Raw genomic sequence first — 23,969 nt, 5'->3', positions numbered from 1 at the left:
TTTCCACCAAATTTCATGATCAACTGTCAAGTTATTTATCACATTAACAAAATAATGATAGCTAAATATCTTTTTGCTGTGCTTGTTGACATAACTAGTTTTTGCAATAAACTGTATTCAGGTATTCGGGTTTAAAATCGTGATGTCTCTACATCAGGGCTGCAACCAATCAGTTATTTTTACAATCAATGGTTTAGTGTATAAAATATTGGAGAGAATAATATTAAATGAACATAACAACCTCTCAGAGCACAAGCTGAAATAACATGTTTTGTCTTACATACAGTCTGAAATCCAAAGATATTTAATTCACTGTGATATAAAACTGAGAAAATCAGAAATTCATATGTTGAAAACAAGAAACCGTGAAAGTTTAGCTATTTTCTTAAAAAGAAATGACGATTATTGATGTTGAATGATACTACAATCAGTCGACTAATTGTTCCCTACTCTACTGTGGTATTTTCCTCTCCTCCGTCCAAACATGTTACGTACAGTTTACCTGGCCACCTCGGCCCCTGCAGTCCACCTGAAGCTCTGCCCAAACCAGATGTGACTCAGGACTCTCCCAGTGCTGACGTCTTTACAGAGAGAGACCCTCAACCCAAACACAGCAGTGTGAGGGACAAACGGCGGGAAGGACGCTACAAAACCTTCGACTGGGCTGAGTTCAGGCCTCAGAACAAGCCGACTCTGGACGCAGAGCCTCAGAGGATTAAACATCTGTGCTCACTGGACTTGGGTGACCTGGAGAGGAGGAAGAGGCGGGAGGAGAGGAGGAGGCGGTATGAGAGCGTGCTGGGACTCTCCCTGGGTTGGGAGGTGACTGGAGATAAAACAGCAGATGGCCGTGTCAGAGCACTGAGTCCAAAATCACAGCAGAAAGTGGAGGAAGAGATCGAAGAGTGCTGGAAGCAGGTAGAGAAGACCGTCTTCAGATCGGTGAGGACCGTCCCGCTGTTTACAGAGGACAAAGACTCTGTTAAGATGGAGAAGCTGCTGGACAGCTACAGGACCGGGGTGAGTCCTGGCTTCAGTTCATACCAATATAATGTAAACTTAATATATAGATAAGTGGCCACACATTTAAATTAGTGCATCTTTAAATTGTACTATATTATTGCCAAAACTATCATATTTAGCGTGGTAGCATCTGCTGTCTCTGCTGTATCGTCAGGGCTCTTGATGATCTTGTTGACTAACTGGATAGAAGAGCATGATTTTTAATTTTTTTTGAGCCCTTTATCAAAATCATTATTGTAGCTACAGACCGAGGCTTTCATAGATTAAGCGGTTGTCTTTTGAAGGTGGAGGATCTGAAGGCCCAGCTGGCAGAGTCAGAGCATCGCAGACTGGAGCTGGAGGCTCAGCTGAGTACAGCAGGATATTATCAGCAGCAGGTCTGCCAGGTTTTGGTCATTACCTACTAGCTTTTGATATTCTTCTATGTTACAATCATGCTGTGATAAATTTTGATTATTTCATTCAGTCTTTGTGCTTTAACAGACGGTAAGCTAATCCTTCTTTCCTCCCCCGTTTTCTCTGTTGTCTTTTCTAAAGCTGGACCCTTCACCAATTTCTGAAGCAGATTTTTGCCCATCGGACACGAATGATAAGCCATTAAACCACACGCAAACCCTGAAAGATACATACAAAGAAACCAGAGAGCTCTTACAGCAGCATGACATAATCAGACAGGGCATGCAGGAGCAGCTCAGCATTTCACCGTCTTCATTAACGCCTCAGACTCCCAGCATCTGGCTGCATGACACAGAGGGCATTTTCCAAGAGCTTGGGGATTTGCTTACTGACACAGTAGCCACACCTTTATTATCCCCTGAATCAGACAGCCAAGACTTACTTTCTGATGGAGAAACTATAGAGCTACAATTGGACGTTGCAACAACCAACCACCAGAACCAGCTGGACAGAGAAGACCGTCAGCAGGTTTCCAGCTCAGAAACTAAAATAAATAACGGCGTATATAGTTCATTAATTCTGGAGGAGCCAACAGGGGGAGGTGACGAATCTCTGAACGGCTGCGTAGAGCACCATATACCTCCGGACGAGGCCATGCTGAGGAGGCTTTCCCAAGAGGTGGAGCTGCTAACCAGCCAGAACGAGGCTCTCAACCAGCGCAACCAGGAGATGCTAAACCAACTGACCGAGGCAGACCGCGAGATAGAGAGACTGAAAGCAGAGCTCAACAGCAGGTACACTGAACCCCATCACCTCCCTGAAGTGGAACAGCTGGGACAAACAAGGGTAGACGGTGTGAAGGGGGAGCTGAGCTTGAGAAACCAGCAGCTCCTGGAGGCCAGGGCCACGATCGCCTCCCTGGAGGAGAATCTGAGGGAGGCAGAGGCGCTGCTGCAGCTGAAGGTCCCAGCAGAAACAGAAGAAACAGGACAGGAGAAACGCGAGAGTGCTAAGGAAGCGGAAGGACACCTGTGTTTGGAGGCTGCCGAGGCCAAGCTGACGGAGCTGGAGAAGCAGGTTGACCAATCAGAGCTGGCCTGCAGGGAGCTCCAGACGCAGAACGCAGAGCTGAAGGAAGCTGAGAAACTTTACCTTCAAGCGGCTGCAGAGGCGGAGGCCGACATCAGGAGGCTGAACCAAGAGTTGGAGGAGGAGAGGTTGAAAGATGGAGATAGCAACAGATGTGTTTCTGGTGAAGAAAGGACCAAGCAAGTGGTAGAGGGGATGGTCATGAGGTTGAACGCTTTGGGGAAAATACTGGAGGTGATTGAGAAGTTGGATGTTAGTTTGAGAAGAGAAGGGAATGAGCCTGCAGTGGTGAGTCAGCTGAAGTGGGAGGAGGAGTTTTGGAGTTTGCTGCTGAACAAACTGAAGCCCTCCCAGTTTAGTGAGGAGAAACCTGTCGAAGTGCTTGTTAGTGAGGTGACAGAACGTATGATAGTGGAGAAACAATTGCTGCTTTTAGGGCATGGTCTGCTTTCTGAGACAGGTTCATGCACAGATGAAGGGAGGGAAGGTTTGAAAGATCTTGATATTTGGAATATTGCAAGTGAGACGGAAACCAAAAAGGTAGATGAAAGCAGGATGTTTGAGTTTAATGAGCAGCTGTGTGAGATGGAACATTTTAGAGTCGCCACACAGATGAAAATTGCTTTCCTAAACCACCTCGCCTCCTCTACCGACAAATCTGCACATGAAAAACTCCAGCTGATGGCTGACAGACTCTCCGGCTCTCACTTTTCGGAGCACCCCATGACTGATTTCATCCACTCTGCAGCAACTGAAGCGTTGTACTGCTGTCGTTTAAGCCGGCTTCAGTCAAAATATGAGAGGGAGCTCGAAGAAGCCAAACAGAAACGGCGCTCTTCTTCTCTCATCTGCAGCAAATGTGTCGACCTGACGGAGGAAAACGTGGAGTTGAGAGAAAGATTGTCAAACCTAGAAGAACAACAGTTGTCATCACTGGGCAATAAGATGAGCATGTGTTGCCAGACAGAAGAGATTTACCCACAAGGCAAAGATGTTGAGGTACAGGTACCAGATGAAAGTACATTGGATGGAATTGAGGAAGAAAATGTACAACAGACACCTGAAGCACCACAGGACGAGATGGTTGGGTCCCTTGAGCTCGACTGCATGGAAATCCCACTTTCATGTGTTGATGGTCAGCTGGGAATCCCAGAGATGACAGGAGAAAACACAGAAGGTAGTGATGCAACGCACGAGGAAACAGATCTGAGCTCAGAGGTGAAGCAAGTTTTAGAGCTGAGGAGAAGAGTGAAGGAGCTAGAGGAGCAGCTGTCTGTCATGGAGGAGGAGATGAAAGAAGAGTCTGACGGGAACATTAGTTCTGTTCAGGCGCAACATGAGAAGGAGATGGAAAAGCTGAAGGTAGGTGGTGCCGGTTTCCATAGCCTGTGTTTTAAGATTGAAGCTGCCCACAGTTAAAACTTATTTAAAGACAATTTCGTCTGTACATTTGACCATCTTCCTGACAGACAACATTCATAAATTAAGGTTTTTACACATTAAAGTCTGTTTTAAAAGTGAAAGGTGTATAAAGCTTTTAGTGGCTCCAGAGGGACCTGTCTGAAGTCTGATAGATGTCCTCAAGTGATGTCACTTGAGTCAGCGCCGGTTGAAGAGTTTGAAAATGAAAAAAATCTAGGGGGGGGTTTGGATTTAGAAAAACGTGAGCTTACCAGACCTGTAGCTCCTCATCCCGGCTCGCTGCTCAACGCTGCATTAGCGTAACATAACACAAAACGGGCGAGTTCAGCGCCAACAAAACATAGCAAAACGTTTTTTTTTCAACGGAAATCGTGGTTCCCTGAATACCCTGTTGTGTACGCAAGAGCACTGCATTTCCCGCTGATTGGGTAACACCTGTGACACGCCCACCAAACAGAAGAAAACATGCCTCGAAACCCGTTGCAGAATGTTGTAGAACGTTGCAGGGAAACATGTCGTTCAATCCGAAAATGTGGCAAACCCGTGCAAAACGTTTTGAGATTGAACTCGCTCCAGAATCTTATGTTATTATCCAGATGCTTCCTTTAACTGTAAAATAATTTACTAAACTTAAGACATTTTTTATATCATTGGTCAAATGTTAAAAGAGGAAATTATGGAGGTTTTGTGTCGCTGGCTTATCATTACATAGTACATTTTCTGGCAAATACATTGAGAAACTTCTTCTTTGTCACATTGATTAAAAATCCAGAATTGCCATAAAGCAGTCCTGCTTATTGATTTGCAGAATTTCCCACAATAGGCTAATGAATTATCAGATATTAAAGAAATAGCTACCACAGTAATATAGTGATACATAGTAATGAAAAATATATGATTGTCATTTCACCCACGACTACTTTAAAATGTTATTTTTAGTAAATTTGGAACAAACACTGAACTCTTAAATCCATTGGACTCATGTGAATGTCTCTTGTTCTTTTAAGGCCACGTGTGAGCGCGGCTTTGCTTCCATGGAGGCGTCTCATCTGAAGGTCGTAGAGGAACTACAGCGTTGTCACCAGCAGGAAGTGGAGCGCCTCCTGGTGGAGAGAGACAGACTGCTGGAGGAGGAGAGCGCTGCTACTGCAACTGGTGAGGAAAGATTCTCATTGCCCGTGTCTGCAACATATTTTCTTCTCTGCTCCTGATATTTCAGTATATAATCCTCAGTTAATCTAACGAAATCTCGTCTCCTCTTCTCAGCAATCGAAGCCATCATGAACGCTCACCGGCTGGAGCTGGAGAAGGAGGTGCAGAAGAGACGTCGGTCAGAGAGCAGCACAGGAAACACACACCTGGAGGACATATACAGAACACACAGGTACATCTTTTGTTGATTTCCTATTATCCAAACAAACTTTATATATTTATATTTTTGTTTTTGCTGATCAGAAAAGGGTTTGGCCAACGTGTTCTTATGAAAGTTTGTGTTGAATATCTTTGTGTGTGAAGTGAGGAGCTGGCCTCCTACCAGCGGGAGCTCCAGGTTTTGTCCCAGCAGTTTTCTCTAAAGTGTCTGGAGAACGGACATCTTGTCCAGGCTGTGGATGCCGAGAGGAAGGCCTTGTGTCAGTGCCAGCAGGAAAACCAAGACCTGAGGACCAGAAACCAGGTGCGAGCTCCAATACACGCTCTTTAGACACTCTGCCATTTCTATATTATTTCAGTTTCTTTAAATTATTCTGAAGGTTTTTGTTTGTAGAAAAACGAGACAATCATGGTTGAAATTCACTCAGTTTTTTCTGGTGACAAACATCTTTAAATTACACATAGGCGCTTTTATGTTTTATGCAAAGCTCTTACTCAAGGTCAAGTCAACTCTGGTTTGGCTGAAAAAATCTTTTATTCACGGCGTGTTAGATGAGAAAAGAAACAGCCAATGAATCTTTCTACCAAAACAACCGAACGAAACACACGACGTCATTCTCTGATCAGCTGGGCCGGCCCGTCGAATAGGGGACATAGGCTGTCGCCTAGGGCGCAAAATGTAAGGGGACTTTCGACTTGTGTAAATCAGCTCCGCCCAGCAGAGTTTCGCAATATAAATATCTTAAAACCGAAGCGCTGCCTTGCTCTGCTTTGGCCTGTCAGCTGCACTGTATCGGAGCTGCTGAAGTTAACATGTGGATTTGTGGCGAGATTTCTGCCTGAGCGGAAGTGTTATTGGTTGGTTTTCGGTTTCACATGCAGCATGCTGTCCCAAACTGTCAAACGGTCTAAAGGGGATAGGCTGTATACCAGTGGATCAGCCAAGTAATGCACGGCAGAGTAGAGGCCAGTTAGAATTAAAAATATTATGAAATCTCATTAAATTTTTTCTGGACATGTCAGAGAACACTATGGGAGATATTCAGAAAGTTTTGAGCATGAGCAGAAAACCTGCCGAAACACTGGAGCTATAAAGGAGGAGCTAAAGTCCAGGAGTTTATAACTGAATTAAAATTAATTAATTATTATTATTTTTATCATTGAGGTGAAAAGGTCTCACGTAGTTCTATTAAAAGAGGTTATTTCCTCAAACAGACTCAAAAGAGGAGGGAATGCTGAGTGAGCATGTGCACTGACTCAACAGGGATTTTATTAAATTAGAAAAGTTGATCTACAGGAGAAAACATATTTAAAAGCGATAGCTGCAGAATGCCTGAAAGCCTTACTGCATTATATTCTGTTAAATACTAATATTTTTAATTGTCACCACCTGAATATTGTGTTTCCCTTTATAAATGAAGATTAACCATAAATTGGTGCAGAAATATTCACCAGAATGCAGGAAATTAAGTCTTTAATGCTCAAGCTTTCCTGGGGGAGGACCCCCTGACCCTCCTCTTTATTTGTTCCCTCCACCGTTTAAACTAAACCAATGCTTTCACATTTCAGGAAAATTATCTTATAAATTTAACAATGCAAGAAAATAGTATCTGGGCTGACACACAATTTATGTGGGGAAACATTCCCAGATCCTCCACTATATCTTTACATAGCAAATAGTTATTGTATACTAACCTTTAGAGAGTTAGTATCTTTATATTCTTCATAAGAAACCTCATTGTTGTTTTGTTTTTGACTCGTCCAGGAGTTGAGCGGTCACCTCGCGGCAGAGATCACCAGACTGTGTTCTCTGGCAAAGCCGGACGCCCTGCCGCTCAGTCAGAGAATGGATGTGTATGAAATGGAGGTAAGTCTTCGTTTCATTCACTCCTGTGTGGAGGTGCAGCAACAGAAAGGTAACAGCTAAAATGGAAATGAGAGGGAACTGTTTGAAAATGTTGAATATAAAAGCAGACTGACTTTTGAATGTTTTCCAACCAGAGTCTTTAATGTGTTACGACCCAGCTTGGTAAGGTAGGGCAGCAACAAGTGATGGATGGAATAGGACAACTGAAATGTTGCGGTTAAAGTCAAAGGTTTAATTAATGAGCTCGCATAAGCAAAAAGAGGCTATATAGGTGCTGACAAATACACAAAATGAAACCAAAGAGGGTCTTGTCTGGAGACAGTTACTCAGCTCAAAAAACACACACTAAAGAACAGAAGGAGGTCAGTACCTATACAAACGAACAGTTATTCTGCAACGTAGAGTACCCAAACAAAAGAGTGCCCAATGCTTGGTGCACAATATCATGCTGTGATTTACAATGATTCAAAACTACTGTCTGAAGCCACTCAGACAGACAATATCAAGAAATATAAACACTCTAAATACTCACTAAACTAACAGTGTATGCAACCAACAGCAAGGCAAACTGATCACTGGCTCACAGTCGCCCAAACTGTGGACACACAAGCAATTTATAGTCCAGCTGGCGTTGATTGAAGAGTCCTGATTGGTTGGTTCAGTCGGATCACAGCCACACCAATCACAGACGCCAGTGCACAGCAAACAGGAAGCAGGTGGTCTCAGCTCCAGAGGAACCAATCCTCGACAGGGAATCACACAGCTGGGTTTGGATGACTCACTCATAGGAACACAACAATTAATATACTTCAAGGCAGCCAGCGGCAGCCGTAACAAATGTTTTATACAAAGGGAAAACAGAAATATTGCACTTCTTACTCCTCTACATTTATTTTATAGCTTTAGTTACTAGTTATATTACAAATTAAAATGTTACAACTAAAACATATGATCAGTTAATAAAATGTGATGCACTGTTTTGTAAATTAAACAATCTAGCTGTAAAGCGGGTAAAACTAGCTCCAACTCGAACAACTGCAAGATTAAAAAGCTGCTTTCACATAAAGGCATCAGTAATAGTAAACTAATACTGTAATTTATTTTCTTCATGTAGTACTTTTACTTTGATACCTGCTATAATTGATATTTTTATAATAATGTTTAAAATGACAAAGTGAAAATAATGTGACAATGTAAAAGTTGTCGCTCTTAGTAATGAACCTATAGAGGATTATCATCTGAAGCTGCAGCTTCTGGGCTTTATAGAGCTTAATATTGAGTTTCAGCTCTTTGTTTATTCGTCAGGCTGCAACTTTACTGTTCTGGGTCACTCAGTAAAAATCTGTAAAAATCCACTGTACACTACCTGTTCAACATCAAACAGCAGACAGACACAGTTAAAGAGGAGCTGGTGAACATAGTGGAGCATTTAGCAGCCAAAGAGCCAGATATTTCCCTCAGGAGGTGGTGGAGACCAAAACCTGAGCAACAAGAGAGCGATATGGGAGTTACACACATGATCATGTCACGGCGTAACTGTTGGAGTTTAACAGATCAACCAACCCAAGAGGCCAAAAATATGGCTGTAAATACAGGACTTGTACTTATAATCAGAATCAGCTTTATTTGACACCTATGAGTACACATACAAGGAATTTGACTCTGGATTTTACATTGCTCATGATGCGCCATGATTTGTGTGTGTCGACGGACGTTAAATGACTTGCCCACAGACATTCAGCTTACTTTCTAGTTCACCAACACATACTGTTGTTGTGACGTTGTAGCAGGAGAGTTGTGAGTCTTGCAGTCCAGAGCTGCTGTGCTGGATCTGGGAAACTCTCTCGTCCTCCCTACATGTGATCTTCGCAGCACCAGCTGTAGCCACAGTTTGCTAACCCACAACTTAGCTAACGTTAGTTACAGTACTTGCTTTGTCGTTGTTCGCTCTACGTGGTATTTGTCATGGTACTAGATTTCTCCAGAATCACCTACTCCAGCTTTAAGTAAAATATCTGAGTACTTCTTCCAGCACAGATAAATAACACAAAATAAATAAATATTTTCCATTTTTGTATATTTAAAATGAAAACATGTAAGATTAAGTTTCATTTGAACAATATATGTTCTCTGGACAGAAATGTAATAATTCAGAGAAAAAACACTGTCATGATGTGTTTACTGGATCAGTTCAATAGTATGTGGCTCCCTCATGTGTTCATTGTTAGTAATTATATACTGTATGTCTGCAATAAAAACTGAAGACAGGGAATCCACCTCTGAATGGGGAGTGGGATGCTCTCCTCTATTGCAGTTTCATTTTCTTTTATGGGCTTCTGGAGCAGTTTACAGAAAGTATTAATTTGTATTTTATCAAGTGTGCCTGTTGTTTAACCCTCTGGATGTCACCCAAGACACAAGCACTGTGCACGATCATCTCAAAATGCTGAAATGTGGCATTTCAGTGTGATGAATCTGATTATCTGAAGGTTTTCTTTCAGATTACGCTGCGAGTGAAGGAGTCTGAGGTGCAGTGTCTGAAGCAGGAGATCACGTCTCTGAAGGACGAACTGCAGTCGGCACAAAAGGTGAGAGTCACACAAACAGCAGTTATAAAAATAAAGAATGGTGTGAAGTCCAAGAGAGGAAGTGAGTGAAGCAAACTGATCTCTGTGTCATGTTACAGGACAAGAGGAACGCCACGAAGAAGTGCAAGGACATGTACACCGAGCTGAGCGTCCTGAGGGCCAAAACTGAGAGAGAGGTGGACAGACTGAGAGAAAACCTGAGGCTGGCTCATCGCGCTCTGGACCAGACTTCACTGTGAATTATTAGTTTTAAAAAAAAACACATTACATTTGTTTTCACTGTAACATCCTTTTAATTTTACCCACAATTTGTTTAAAACACAAAAATAAGTTCCTTTCATCACCTTTTATTCTTCTTAGTCTTATTTAAATAAATCCACAAATGTATCCACAAACTCACTTCACACAGCTTTTTATTTTTGGTTTCAAAAAAATAATTATGTTGTCTGTCTTTTGTGTATTATGTCTGTCTGGACTAATTATTAACATTTGTGACTGTGATTTATATTAAATTCTAAAGTTTTTAGTTTTAATATTTGTATTTACCAAATATCTTAAAAAACAACAACAAACAACTGGTTATTTTGTGTACTTTTATATGTATCTGTACAACCATTTTATTAAAGTGATACTTTCATCTGATGCACGTTTTCATCCTCATCCTCCTCTGCTGTATGTGTCATTAAACTGGTCAAGTATTTTTCAAGTATTTATCAATTAAATAATTTAAATTAAAGTCGTTTCTGCCTGGTAACTTTACTGGCAGATTACACCAGCTGTAATTTATATGTGTTCACTGCAGTATTATTAATAAAAAGTCAAAGTGTCAGATGAAACCTAAACTATCTCTTGTCATTATGCGTTGTCTCCTCAGGGGTTGCCAGGTTGAAATTTGTGGCCTCATTTTATTGTTTGTCAGTTTGTGCATAAAAGATTAAAAAACCCACAGCTAATAACAGTTTTTTTTTGCTATGTGCAGCAAAATAAATGTTAATTCCTCTTATTCAGCACTGTTTCTGGAGGAAGAAGACCGTCAAGTTAACCTGAAAAACACAGGTATGTTCAGAGTGAATATTTCAAACTAAACATCCTATTTGACGACATGTTTTGGGGTTGTCGAGGTTTTATTAGCCTACATGTCGCACACAGGCTTCAATTTGTGACAGTCAAAGAGAATTTAGTGATACAATTAATGAACAGTGAAAAGAATAAAAGCTTAATAAGCCATAAACATCTTAACATAGGCCTACTAATGTAGTGGAGTAGAAGTAGAAAGTGGCATGAAAAGAAAATACTCAAGTAAAGTGGTACATCTCATTTGTACTTATGTGCTGTAGGGGAGAGTGGGGTGATTTGAGCCTGGGGGGAAGTTGATCCCCTGTTTCTTGGCAACCATAGACAAAATTGGTCATGTGACCGCACATTTTTGATTAGTCATCCATTTTACTCTCCCTGTGATAGGAGAGAGGCCCATGAGTGATAAGTGCGTTTGTTTTTTTTTTGCTGTTCAAAGTGATTTTTTTTTATGTTCAAGGAGTCCTTATTCTTGTGTCTGAACAATTACAGACAGGTTTGAGAAAATGTGTTAGTGCTTTAGGAAGTTAAAATATGAGGCTATGCTGTTAGCATGACTTTACTGTTAAACAGATGAATGACACAATTTTGTTAAAATGGCAGGGATGGGGTAATTTGAGGCAAAAGAGATGGGGGAAGAAAGGGAAGTTGAGCCAGATATTTGACTGTAGTTTTACATTGCATTGTTATGCATCACTGAAATGATGTGACATTATGCATCATTAGACCAGAAACCATCATGTCATGCTTCTATAAATGGAAGACAGACAGGCTTCAACTCATATTGTGGGTTTGGACAGAGCAGTGAGAGAGGTGCAAAAATGTGCAAAAATGGGTCCATTCAAAGCCCTATTTTGAATATAGTTTATTTTAGATCCAAATTGATTATTCCCAGGGATGCACCACATCCTAAAATATATGTACATATTTTAGTTGGAAACATTACTGTCACGTCCTCGCTTTAAAGACACCTCAAGTAAAAACTGGCTCAACTCGCCCCGCTCTCCTTTGAGTACATGTACTTTTGATCAGACCTTTTTGATCACACACGCACATTGGCTAACCTAACTGTACCATACCTAGCTGTATGTAAATTCGCAGTGGCAGCATTAAAATCCTGCTCTAACATTAATTGATCAGTATTAACAATCTAATAACTTCACATATATCAGGCACAGGGACATTTTACTGCAGAATTAGAGCTTTGCTGCTGATAATACTGGTGCTACACATAGACAAACATGCAGTTGACATATATAAATGTAAAAAAATATATAAATATGGAATAAACACAAGCACGTTATTAAAGAATAATGTGTAAAAGAAAAAAACAATGTGGCAGATATTTAGCCTACGTGTGCATTACTCCAGGTTTGTGTTGAGCAGACATATTACATTATTATTTATGTACTTTTACTTGTACTGGAGTTCTGTTTGTTTTTTTTTACATGGGAGTATATTTACAACTAAAACATAACCAGCCTCATGAAGCTTTTACTTTGAAAGGCGCGTCCTTCTCTTCCGGTGTCACCATGTTTGTTTCAGTGTGACTTGACGCTGAGAGGAAAGGAAGGTGTCCACGATGACAACTTTTAAATACACAACAGTAACAGTAGCGACGGGGATGTGAAAATTCCCAGCTAACAAACCTTTAGCGGAAATGTGTTTCTCTCGTTACCGCGAGTGTCGTCTACGTTTGGAAAGAGCGTAGCGTGCTAACGTTAGCTTAGCCAGCTAGCTAGCATGAACTCGGGCTGTCGCCGCTTTTGTTTACATCCAGTCCTGATGATGGGCCTGCAGAGGTGTGTTAGCTAACCCAGCTACCCGACCTGTGTGAGGGGAAGAGTCATCCTAAAAACACCCGCACTGTGAGGACCGGGGTCGTCCATCCAAACTGCTGCCACCTCAGGGGTAAGATCACCATCAGCTGTAACTTTAAAAGACCTTTTTAACACTTGTCGTGCGAGTTAGAGCTACATCACTATTTACAGGTAGGTGACATTACCTTTTACATTACTCACTGAACGGGCCTACCTGTTAACGTTTCTCATCGGAAAGCTCAGTTAAAAAGATGTCGTGTTATTCTTAACATAATATTTATATAATAAAAAAAATATATATAACAGTTGTATATAAATAAACGAGTGTCTGCTCATATGTTTTGTAGATGTTTCTCTTCATGTAACAGCATACTGAGATTACCCTAACATTTCTTTAAAATGCAACAAAATTAGTAAATAAATTAAAATAAACAAAATAGATTTTTTTAATGGGGCCCTATAATATTATTTATAGTGTTTGGTATAAATAGTAAATATAGATGTTCAGAGGAGTCAGCCAGCTACTCTTGATCTCCATCTGTATCTATCAATTATTTTCATTAATCATTTAATTGTACAGTCTATTAAATGACAGGAAAATACCCACCTCAACTTCCCAGAGACAAAGGAGATGTCTTTGAAAGAATTGCTGAAACCAGTCACTTTAATAAAAATAAATTGATCCATAATTGTGTACTTGTTTCAGCTCCATCCAGTGGTTTGAGAGTTTTAAAATTTACATTTAGCTGACGCTTTTATCCAAAGCGACTTACAACTGCTGTAAATGTCAGAGGTCGTACGCCTCTGGAGCAACTAGGGGTTAAGTGTCTTGCTCAGGGACACAGTGGTGGATGGGTCACAGTGGGAATTGAACCCAGGTCTCTCACACCAAAGGCATGCGTCTTATCTATGCGCCATCACCACCCGCATGGCTGCAAGTCTTTATTAAGTTTGGGGGTCTTGCTTCAATGTAGAGCAAATGTTTGATTTAATTCATTTGAATCACGAATGAATTAGAACGTAATTTTTCTATCAAGATATTTATTTTGTTGAGGAAAAGGGACTGAAAAAAGATTTACTAATCATATCTTTTTTTTTTAATTTTATCATAATAGTTTTGAATGTTTTCTGCCTCAGAAAAAAAAAACACTATTAACCATCTGGGTTCTTCAACTTTCACAAAGGAGCAAAAATCAGGGCTTTCTCTATCAATTATTTTTGTTAATTGTACGGTCTATTAAATGACGGGAAAAGACCCTCCAGAACTTCCCAGAGACTAAGGTGAAATCTTCAGATGTTTTGTTTTTCAGCTCCGTCAGAGAGAGAGAGAGTTCTGGTTCGAGTACAAAACAACTGCAAACAACAACATGGCTGCATCTCTTTCAATTTGGTGAAATTTTTGATAAGTCGATTGACAGAAAATGAACCAGCAGCTATTTTGATAATCTGTTTGTCCTTTTGGTAATTTTTCAAGCAAAAAATAGTAAAAAATAAAAACATTGCCAAACATTCTTTGGTTTTAGCTTTTCAAATGACAGAATTTGCTGCTTTTCTTTGTCATAATTCACTGTAACCTGAAAATCTTCAGGTTTGGGACTTTTTTTGAATGAAGCAAGACATTTGAAGGCATCACTTTGGGCTCTGGGAAGTTTTGACGGGAAGGATCGGTAAGAAACTTTACATCTCAGTAATGTTGGTGTGTTTTTTTGCAGTGATGGAAGTGTCCTCTCAGGATACATCTCTCATGGCTATGGACCTGTCAAAGGGCTACTCAGTCAACCCCCTCACCCGTAGCCACACTGAAGCCATGGACCTGGCAAAGAAGCCCGAGTGGTACCACAGACGCCCGCAGAGCTGCAGCACGGAGATCAGCTCCTCGTACAGATCCAGAGCCGCGTCCTCCTACAACTCACTGTCCACGCAGCTGCATCCTGAACCGGTTGCACCTGTCCACTGTAGAGACATGGAGCAGGGTCCGGAGTCTCTCAGCAGCTACATGAATTCGACGCTAGCTCCGGGGCTGGATCTGTACCGCGAAAGAGCCCACGGTAGCCTGTGGCATCCAGGTTTCTACGGCGGGCCCGACCAGACCGGCGGTCCGGTTCCTGAAAGCAGCGGTGGAGAGGAGAGCGACAGCGGCTCTGATGTTATTTTTCTCGTCTCCTCAGCTAAGGAGCCACTCTTATGCAGTCCTTTCATCCAAGACGGCGTGAGGCACATTGTGGAGCCCCTGTCCCCAGCTGTGTCCTCACTGGACGAAGGGAGAGGTTGCTATCACCTACCTCAGCCTCTGAGCTCACCCAGTCCTGACAGCTCGTACTCAGAAGACTCCTCAGACAGCTCGGTGGAGATACCTGTACATCATACCCGGCCCGTAGTCCTCCTGTCAGACCTCAGTGCTGTTTACAGCAACCCCACTGAATCTCTGGTAGATGTTTCAAGCGACGACAGCGACGTTATCGAAGTTTCAGTGACTAACAAAAAGAAGAAAAGCAACACCTTTCCCTGTAAGAAAAGTTTTTCTCGTAAGAAGAGTCTGGCGAGAGAAACTCCCCCTCAGAGTGAGGAGGAAAAAAATCCACCCAGAAAAGTACGACGTAGTACCCGAATCAGGAAACCTGTCTCTGAAACGCCTCAGTTTACCTGCAGCGTGTCTCGGCACAGTTTGAGGAGACAAGCCAAAAACGATGCGGTGGGTATTTATAACGAAAGTTGTGATTCTGACGATGTGATGGAGTACGCGGGGAGGTTGTCCAGCTCAGATCTAGACGAGTCGGCCTCACACCCAAATGTGTCGCAAAGAGTGAGCAGTAACTCAGAGGAGTCTGGTGTGGACGTCCAGGCAGACAGGAAGTCGCCGCAGAGAGAGTCGCACGAGCAGCCGTCTCGCCGCAAAGTGTCACGCGCGAAAAGCATCAGTCATAAACGAAAGAAGCCCCTCACTGTTCGTAAAACTAAAAAGTTAAGAAGAACTGAACAGAAACAAAACAGCAGAGTCTCACAAGGGCAGCGTCAAAAATCATCAAACACAAAAACCGTCCCAAGACGGAAGAAAAAAAGGCGAACGCAGAAAAGACCTTCTGCCCAGTTTCCTCCCAGAGAGCCAGAAATCAAGCTTAAATATGCAAACATAAAAGAGGAAAAAAAGGACAAGAAATCAGGCAGTTTTTGCCCATTTGTTCACATTGAGAAGAGGATGTGCACCGTTGTCAACTATCAGGAGGAGGAGGCGACAGTGAGGAGCAGCAGAGGACCCCAGCAGACGGCGCCCAGGTCTCTGTCAGGGTTTGTCCCTCATACGTCCTGTTTCCAGCTCGGCCGCTTTGGCTCGGACAGCAAGTGTCAGGACTCGCTGCTGTGCTGCCTGTGCGGTCAGACGGCCAACGCCATGGGCCTCGGGGACCTTCACGGCCCGTACTATCCGATTAGCTCGTCCGTGGACTGCCAGAACCACAACCAGCAGAACTGCAGGACTGAGCAGAAAGAGGAAGAACAGCTGCTCGTCAAACGACATGCAGTGAATTCCTCAGAGGATGGTTGCGGTGATTTCGACGACTCTGCCGTCAAAGGTTTGCTCGAGAACGACAACCACTCTCTCCCAAAGGTGCCTCTTCATCTGGACGAGTGCTGGATCCACGAGGACTGCGGCATCTGGTCCGCTGGCATCTTCCTGGTCAGAGGGAAGCTGTACGGGTTGGAGGAGGCGGCCCGGCTCGCACAAGAAACGGTGAGTGAGAACAAGAACAAGGTCTTTTTAAGCACCATTAGGACCGAGCGATCAGCTTGTTTTATGAGTGCAAAGAGTTTTGTTTACCTATAAAGATACACAGTATATCAACATAAATAACTACTCTCAGTCCTCCTGTCCAAACTGGCCGTTTAAAATATCCCTTCCAATCAAGGGTGACAAACTTTCTCCCAAAACGTGAACAAAACAAGAAGATATTAGAATCAATAGTCACTATTGTGATATATTATTTTGGGGGTCTGGGGTTCCTCCCCCAGAATATTTTGAGATTTAAACACATAATTTACTGCATTCTGGAGACATTTTCCAGATCAATTTGTGTGTATATATAAAGGGAAACACAAAATTTAGGTGTAAGGTAATAAAACAAAATATAAAAATATTATGTAATGTAGTAATCTGCAACTTGTTTTTTCTTTAGCTTAAGTTGCTTTCTTATATTATATATTTGTTTCTTAGATATTTACATAGCTTTGCATGTTTCTTATTTTGCAAACAAACCTTTCTCAAAGCATTCTCATTTGTTATTTAATATTTCTTGTTGCAAGCAATTTATCAGAACCATTTTAACAAAACCTTGATGGGGACAAAATCAGCCTTCTCAAAAAGGGGTGGGGACATGTCCCCAGTGTAAATGACAGGTCTATGCTTCCAATGTAAGTGATGGGAGACTAAATCCACCGTGATTTGAAGGTGAATACTCTGAAATAGTCAAATCAACAGAGCGTTATGGCTGCAACTGGTGATTTTTTTCATTAAGGATTAATCTGCTCATTATTTGACATCTTCAAATGTTTTGTATGACCAATAGTCCAAAACCAGTGTTTATCAACATCCAGGTATATCAACCAAAGAATATTTGATGACCCGTTTAAACATTTTGCAGAGAGAGAAGTTATCTATTGTTCTTCTATCGTGACATGGTGCATGTTTTACAAGCACGGACCGGGTAAAGCAACAGTGAACAGTGAACACACCCGTGTAGATTTAGTACGGTACCACGTTGGTTTTGATCTAGAGCTGCAATGATTAGTCAGTTAATCGAGTGGTTGTCAACTATTAAATTAATTGCCAAGCTAATTCGATGAGTTTAGGTCATTTTTTTTAAGACAGATTCTCTGATTACAGCTTCTTAAATGTGAATAAACTGAATATCTTTGGATTGTGGATAAAACAAGACATTTGAGTGTCGTCATCTTGGGCTTTGGGAAACACTGATCTCCATTTTCTGACATTTTACAGACCAGACAACTAATCGATTAATAGAGAAAACGATCGACAGATTCATCGATAATGAAAATAAGTGTGAGTTGCAGCCCTATTTCGATTGCTTCAATAGGCTACGCCATTAACACGCCTCCGTCCACATGCGATGCACCTGCTGCTGTGAAAACAAACAATGAAAACCCCAAAAATATTTATCTTATCTTTCAAAGTTAGTTTTTTAAGCTTGAAATTTCCCTTTTCATCATTTGTGAAAGCACAAAGATTATTAATTACTCACATAAAAACAAAAAGGCTGTCACTTTGATAGAGACGGTCGTGATTTGACTAATTTAAGCAGCTGAAGCCTTTTATTACTTTCAGCTGAATTTTCAAAAGCATTTTTACACAAAACAAGGACTAAAACATGTCAACCTGATCACTTGCGTTGGAATTGCATCAGGAGGAGATCTTTTCCGAGCCAATACGGACAGGAGAAATGATTAAACACTATTTCAATGCACATATAAGCGAGTTTTGTCTGATATAATGCATAACAGTGAGGCACAATTCTGTTGAATATCAATTAGGTAGGGTTTTTTTTCACAGTATTCTGGATCACATACAGTGACGAAAGTTGGCGGCATGTTTGCTTTTTTCTCACCGTGTGCTTCTCGTTCCAGAAATGTTCAGTGTGCCAACAAACGGGTGCAATAATGGGATGTTTCCAGAAGGGCTGTCCCAGAAACTATCACTACAGATGTGCCGTTCAGTCAGGTACAGCATGAGACTTGTGTGTCGGCTGTAAAGGGAAACACCCAGAAACTGTGGAGGAAAGTTATTCTGATCTTGTGTTTAACTGCTGTCACCAACTCTGGCTGTGAAAATGATTTTAACGTGACAGATCTGTCAAAGGGTGAGAGCTTGAGTCACTTTATTATTTTGGCGTGGGAAGGCTGTCGCTCTCACTCAGCCTGACATGACGAATCTTTCAAGGATATTTTGTACATTTGTGTTTTTTTTATTTATTTATTCCAGGCTGTGTCTTAACTGAAGACAACTTCTCCATCAGATGTCCAGAGCACAAGGTAAAGGTGTGAGGAGCTGCTCGGCCTCTGGGGGTCAGTAGCGTAGCCTTTAGGATGCTGTCTCCAAATACTACTACATCCTGCATACAAACAACTGTATGGGGGGTATATGAAATGTTAGTATGCAATTGTAGTAGTGTGTGCGAAAGGTGATATGTTTGTTAAAAATATAAATACAGTATATATTCTGGAAAAAAATCTGGAAAAAGGGTCAAATGAGAAAAGGACAAAGTGTCCTATATAGCCAAAAGTATGTGGACACCCTGATCAGTTTTTGTTCTGAGGCTGTTTTTCATGGTCTTGGCTGGACCCCCTAATCTTAAGGCAAAACACAGTAACTACATATTTGGTCAGATTTGGGTTCACACCAGATTCTGATTTCCTTTTTTTGCGTCTCTTTTGGCTGTCAGTCACTAGCCTTAGCGTTATCTAGCTAGCTATTGAAAAGGCAAATGGATAACTGAAGCCTCAGAAATCATAATAAACAAAAACTGTTGGTTACAGTCACGGGTAGGGATGGGGATCGATACCCGGTTCTAAAAGGATTCGGTTGCAAATTTCCTCAAAACCCCAAAAATCGATGAGGTCCGAGCTTATTCATACTGCTATCGACACTAGCGGGTCCTACAATGTAACGTTACATCTAGAGAGTCAAATCTGATTTAATTTGAAACACGACAGATACGAAAACTAATGTTTTTTTATTGATGTTCACCGCCGCCAAGCAAAAGTACTTCTTAAACGACGCATCGATGAATCGTTGAAATAATCTATAGAAGCTTTGAATACTAAAATCATCGTTAGCTGCAGCCCTAAAACTGGCACATTTGCATGGAGACATTGTGTTTGTTGTATTATCCAGTGCAGTATTTACATTTTTTAAGTATTATGTGGGCACCAAAGCAGTTATTATAATAATCAGCCTGAAAGTATGTTAAATGAGGGCATTACACTTTAATCTGTTGCCCAGTTTTCCGGCCGCCCTGAACATTTTAAAACCTTTTGTCTCAGCTTCACTGCTTCTGTAGGGCAGTAGAGCAGACGGAGATCTTTTAGACAGTGTTTCAGTGTTGGACTAATGCTCACGTGGCTGAATGGGAGCAAATCTCTGCTGCCAGGTTCCGACATCTGGTACAAAGCCCGAAACCAGAGGAGTGGAGGCTGTTAGAGGGAATCCACACGGTTTTATAATGATATGTTGAGCAATCTCAAGTTCCAGTGTCCACATACTTCTGGCCTCATATTGTACTTTTAATGTGCCAATTCCGCTTGTATTTGAAAGCCTGATCGTACCTAGTATCCAGTGCGTAGTAGTAGTATGCAGTAGTATTGTGCTTTATTCAGTACACACAGATATTAAGCAGATAACCAGATCTACTTTTTGCTGAGTTGTCTGTAGGGTTGAGCGAGTACTCTGGTGAAACGAGTATCCGGTACAAATAATGTATTTTTAATTCATCATCCAGGCATCGACCGAATTTTCTGGGCCAATCCCGATTATTAGTAACCAATTAGACCGATATTTGGAACCGATATTTTGCTGTAAACTTTGTGTCAACACAAACTCCAACACAAAACTTTGTTGAAAATAACACGATTAAAGTTAATTGTCTGTTTAATCTTTATAAATGGTAAATTAATATTTTATTGTAACTAACTGTTTTCAGAGCAGCAACAAAAGTAAAGTTTATAGCAGCAAAGTCACTTTATAAAATCACTATCTCGCTGGAAACAAATGGAACATAAAAAATAAAGATTACAATATCGCTCTGTGCACGTTTCTGCTTGTTGTACTGATGCAGTATCAACCTTTTACTAGTACTACTGCTTGTTTTTCTGCACTTACTTACAGTAACAGGCATATTTATGGTCAGCTTGTGTATCTACACTGATCTCCACTAACTAGCTCTGCGTGTGTGTGTGTGTATTATTGGTCGACCCCAACTATCATCAGCATAAAATGTGTCAATATCTGTTTTCTAATAAACTATAAATATTATACAATACAACAACATTGCTCTGAAGCTGTTCTGTAAGTAGTTTTATAATAAATATGGTAACTTCTGGCTGCAATTAATAACTTCCTGGTTAAGCCCCGCCCACTCAGAGTACCGCTACAGAAAATGGTGTACTCGCTCGGCCCTACTCCTCTGGAAAAATGATTTTGGTGAGTTTACTCATTTCCCGCTGATGCGTGTTTGTGTCCAACAGAACAAACCGTTCACGAGTGTCACCAGACAACAACACAAGAGATGACGCGGAAGACATTTGGGGGCACTGGAGGTGTGTAATATTTAAATAAAGGTAATTTTAGTAGCTTGTTTGTGTAGCAGCAACAATTAAAAGGTAACTATATTAATAATTGACCATCAAGCAAATATATCAACTATTTGATGGTTCCAGCTTCTCAAATGTGAGACAAAACAAGACATTTCATTTTTAATTTTGATAATCGATGAGTTGGTTTGAGTAAAGGGAGAAAAAATCTAAATTATATAAATGACAGGCTCAGATTGTTCTTACAAGTGTCTGCCAGCATTATGGAAAGGATCCCTACAGATGAGAGACCTTTTTTTAAAAAGTTATATCCTTTTTGTTTAACCAGAATCAGTCTTCAAAGCTACCAGACTCCCTTGGCAAAAATAGCAATTTTAACTCTCTAGTCTACTGCTGCCTTGATCATTTAGTTTGTGTTATTGTGTGACTTTGATCTTTTTAACCCTTTAAAACACCAAAGTCACACAATAACACAAACAAACTAACTGACTGAGGCAGCGATAGACCAACAGCTCCTGTTTTCCACAAGGCATAATTGCTGTTTTTATCTATGGACTCGTTGGGCTTTGAAAAGAGCGAAATAATGAATTTTTCTGGTTACACAAAAAGGATTTTACTATTTGAAAAAGGTCTCTCTCTGTAGGGATCCTTTCCAAAATGTTGTCAGACACTTGTAAAAACAATCTTGAGTGGCAAAAACAAGCACAATATACACAAATCTGTCAAAATCTGTGTCAGTGAGCACTTCTCCTTTGCCGAGATAATCCATCCACCTCACAGGTGTGGCATCTCAAGATGCTGATCAGACAGCATGGGTATTGCACAGGTGTGCCTCTTAGGCTATCGACTAAACAAGCGATTGATGGAGAAAATAATCTGCAGATTGATTGATCTACAATAAGAATTAACTCTTGGCTGCAGCGCGACTCATAATTCTAAAACTATAAATGCATGAGAATGAGATTCTTCCTCTTTTAATGTCATTTAATGTCATTTTCTTCCAGAATGATCCACAGATCTCCTCAGGGTGCGACGTGATCTGCCTGATTTCACCTCTGCAGTTTTATAACACTAATTAACTTGAGCGTGTTTGCTCGAGCAGAAGGCAGACCTTCTGGTGAGATTTCACTCGACCTCACAGACAGATCAACCAGGGGCCACTTAAGGATTTTTATAAGACACATCTTTGTTTTGTTGTATTTCTATGGGGTGTGTGTGTGTGTGTGTGTGTGTGTGTCTGATTGTGAGTGTGTATGGCTATTTATTCCTCTTCTTGAAGACTCACAAATACAGTTTATTAATTGAACATAATAGGTATATTAGAGTTTAAATGAGCTTTATTGATTTGTTGTATAGTATATGATATCTTTATATAAGAACACTTCTTTTCTTTCTTCAGGTTTTGTACTACTTTTCTATTTCTATTACTGTTCATCTTCACATAACCAACATAATTTATTTACATTGATTTGCATGCACAGTTGATGTTTGCTACAATGCACTTTATAGTATAATTTTAATTATTTATGTCTATTTGTAGACTTTGTTCTTCCATTTTTACTAAAATTATTTAAATGTAATATAAAGCTGCACTAAGATTATATAGAAATATGAAATTCACAAAGTAGGGCTGCTACAGAGAACATCCCGACCCCCTTAAAGTGAGACCGCAAACTGTACAATCGCCGCATTCAAGCAGATTTATTTCTGGTGTCGGGTTTAGATGCTTCTCTGCTCACAGGATGCAGAAACTTAAGATTGACAAACAGAACAAAATGTCTCCTAAACAGAAGCGAGAGTTCATTTCAGTTTAGAAAAAGATGCATCAACGTCTAGTGGCCAAGCAGAAATCAGAAAATGTAAAGTTTTAAAGGGTCAGTTCAATAAAATCGCAAAAAAACAAAATCACTTAACCCAACTCAACTAATCCCAGTTTCTCAAATGAGAGGATTTGCTGCTGTTCTCTGTATCATCTCATTGTAAATTGAATATTTTGTGGACTGTTGTTCAGTATAAACATTGTTGGAACTGCAGTACCTTATTTTGAGCGCTTCTGGGGGGATGTAAACAGGAAATCTAATGTTGGCATGAATTCAGTATGTTAGCTCTGGGCTACGGCTTGAGACTAACACAGACTAAAAAGCCTGTATTTGTTTACATTTTTGGCAAATTAGCACAATTAAAAGTACGCTGAATGAGCTATTAGCAATCGCTGTTTGCAGCGTACAGACATATATGACTGGATTACTTTGATACGTGCTACCACTGAAGTAAGTTGGAAAATGTTTTTGTGATTTGGGTGAATTGACCCTTTAAGATATGGTAGCCATGTAGAGCTGAAGTCGCCTAGTGCAGCTTGAAGTGTCCATCTTTGTATGAGCTTTTGTATTTCAGTTCAGGAGTTGTTTTTAAAAATTGAGGGTTTTTAAGTAAATTGTCAGAGTTTGCTTTTATGTCACTTTTTATTATTTGAGGAATAAAAATATTATTAATGTTGTTTTAATAAAAGTCGATAAAACTGAACTCTTGTCTTTGTCTTGAAATGAACACATCGATCCAGAAACACAGAACTTTTCTCACCGTTTGTTATCCAAAGCTATTAGAAAGCTTTATAAGTGTTGTTTGTGCAGAACTTGGGATACATGATTGTTATTTCTCCTACACAGAAACAAAATGTTCTTGCTGCAAGGAACAAAGTGTGTCTGGATTTTTTGGCAAATTGACAAGTATTGTCTTAACAATACTTGTTTCCAGTGCAGTTTAACCTATTTTACTGTCATCCTGAAACAAGCGGAATTACTTTTCTCAAGGAAATTGCACAATTTATGCAGTTTGTCCTGTCATTTCATGGTTTTAAGATGCAGTTCTGATTGATACAGGAACATATCACATGGTAGAAAACACCACTAGGTTTCACATCAACCCTTTCAGCCAGAGTTTTTGTATTGCTTGCTGCCTATTGCACATTTTCCTTTTCAGGATAAGTAGGGTTGTATGACAGTG

At 40.6% G+C, this 23,969-nt stretch overlaps 2 protein-coding genes across 3 annotated transcripts in view; both read left to right on the top strand.

Moving 5' to 3' along the window:
- Positions 1-10,592, top strand: part of LOC119894441 (myosin phosphatase Rho-interacting protein-like) — a 29,761-nt gene extending 19,169 nt beyond the window's left edge. Inside the window, exons 15-23 of the mRNA XM_038707194.1 lie at positions 498-1,020; positions 1,308-1,400; positions 1,561-3,870; positions 4,938-5,085; positions 5,197-5,314; positions 5,446-5,605; positions 7,067-7,168; positions 9,670-9,756; positions 9,855-10,592. Coding sequence (XP_038563122.1) covers positions 498-1,020; positions 1,308-1,400; positions 1,561-3,870; positions 4,938-5,085; positions 5,197-5,314; positions 5,446-5,605; positions 7,067-7,168; positions 9,670-9,756; positions 9,855-9,995 — 3,682 coding nt within the window. The 3' untranslated portion in view covers positions 9,996-10,592. The remainder of the gene's footprint in view (positions 1-497; positions 1,021-1,307; positions 1,401-1,560; positions 3,871-4,937; positions 5,086-5,196; positions 5,315-5,445; positions 5,606-7,066; positions 7,169-9,669; positions 9,757-9,854) is intronic.
- Positions 10,593-12,348: 1,756 nt separating this feature from the next.
- On the top strand, positions 12,349-23,489 carry LOC119894430. 2 transcript variants are annotated; one of them, XR_005442921.1, is made up of 6 exons: positions 12,349-12,741; positions 14,363-16,377; positions 18,285-18,378; positions 18,640-18,805; positions 20,901-20,972; positions 21,971-23,489. XR_005442921.1 is itself a non-coding variant. In XM_038707180.1 (6 exons), the coding sequence occupies exons 2-5, from the start codon at positions 14,365-14,367 to the stop codon at positions 20,943-20,945; spliced, it is 2,202 nt and encodes a 733-aa protein (XP_038563108.1). In that variant the 5' UTR covers positions 12,349-12,741; positions 14,363-14,364; the 3' UTR covers positions 20,946-20,972; positions 21,971-23,489. The 2 variants fall into 2 exon arrangements, 1 of the variants encoding a protein (XP_038563108.1); XM_038707180.1 differs by having other exon boundaries at positions 18,640-18,689.
- The last annotated feature ends 480 nt before the right edge of the window (positions 23,490-23,969 follow it).

This window comes from Micropterus salmoides, unplaced genomic scaffold (assembly GCF_014851395.1).
Source record: "Micropterus salmoides isolate LMB-PRFRI ecotype aquatic unplaced genomic scaffold, ASM1485139v1 Ms_hic_scaffold_10, whole genome shotgun sequence".
NCBI classification, from domain to species: Eukaryota; Metazoa; Chordata; class Actinopteri; order Centrarchiformes; family Centrarchidae; genus Micropterus; species Micropterus salmoides.
The sequence above is the reverse complement of the archived record's forward strand: the minus strand, read 5'-3'. Positions and strand labels throughout refer to the sequence as shown.

Bases quoted from the DNA above. Each gene is read 5' to 3' on its own strand.
- LOC119894430 (XM_038707180.1), top strand. From the start codon at position 14,365: ATGGAAGTGTCCTCTCAGGATACATCTCTCATGGCTATGGACCTGTCA. The intron at 18,379-18,639 runs GTACAGCATGAG...TATTTATTCCAG, and splicing joins CAGATGTGCCGTTCAGTCAG to GCTGTGTCTTAACTGAAGAC. The intron at 18,690-20,900 runs GTAAAGGTGTGA...TGTGTCCAACAG, and splicing joins TCAGATGTCCAGAGCACAAG to AACAAACCGTTCACGAGTGT.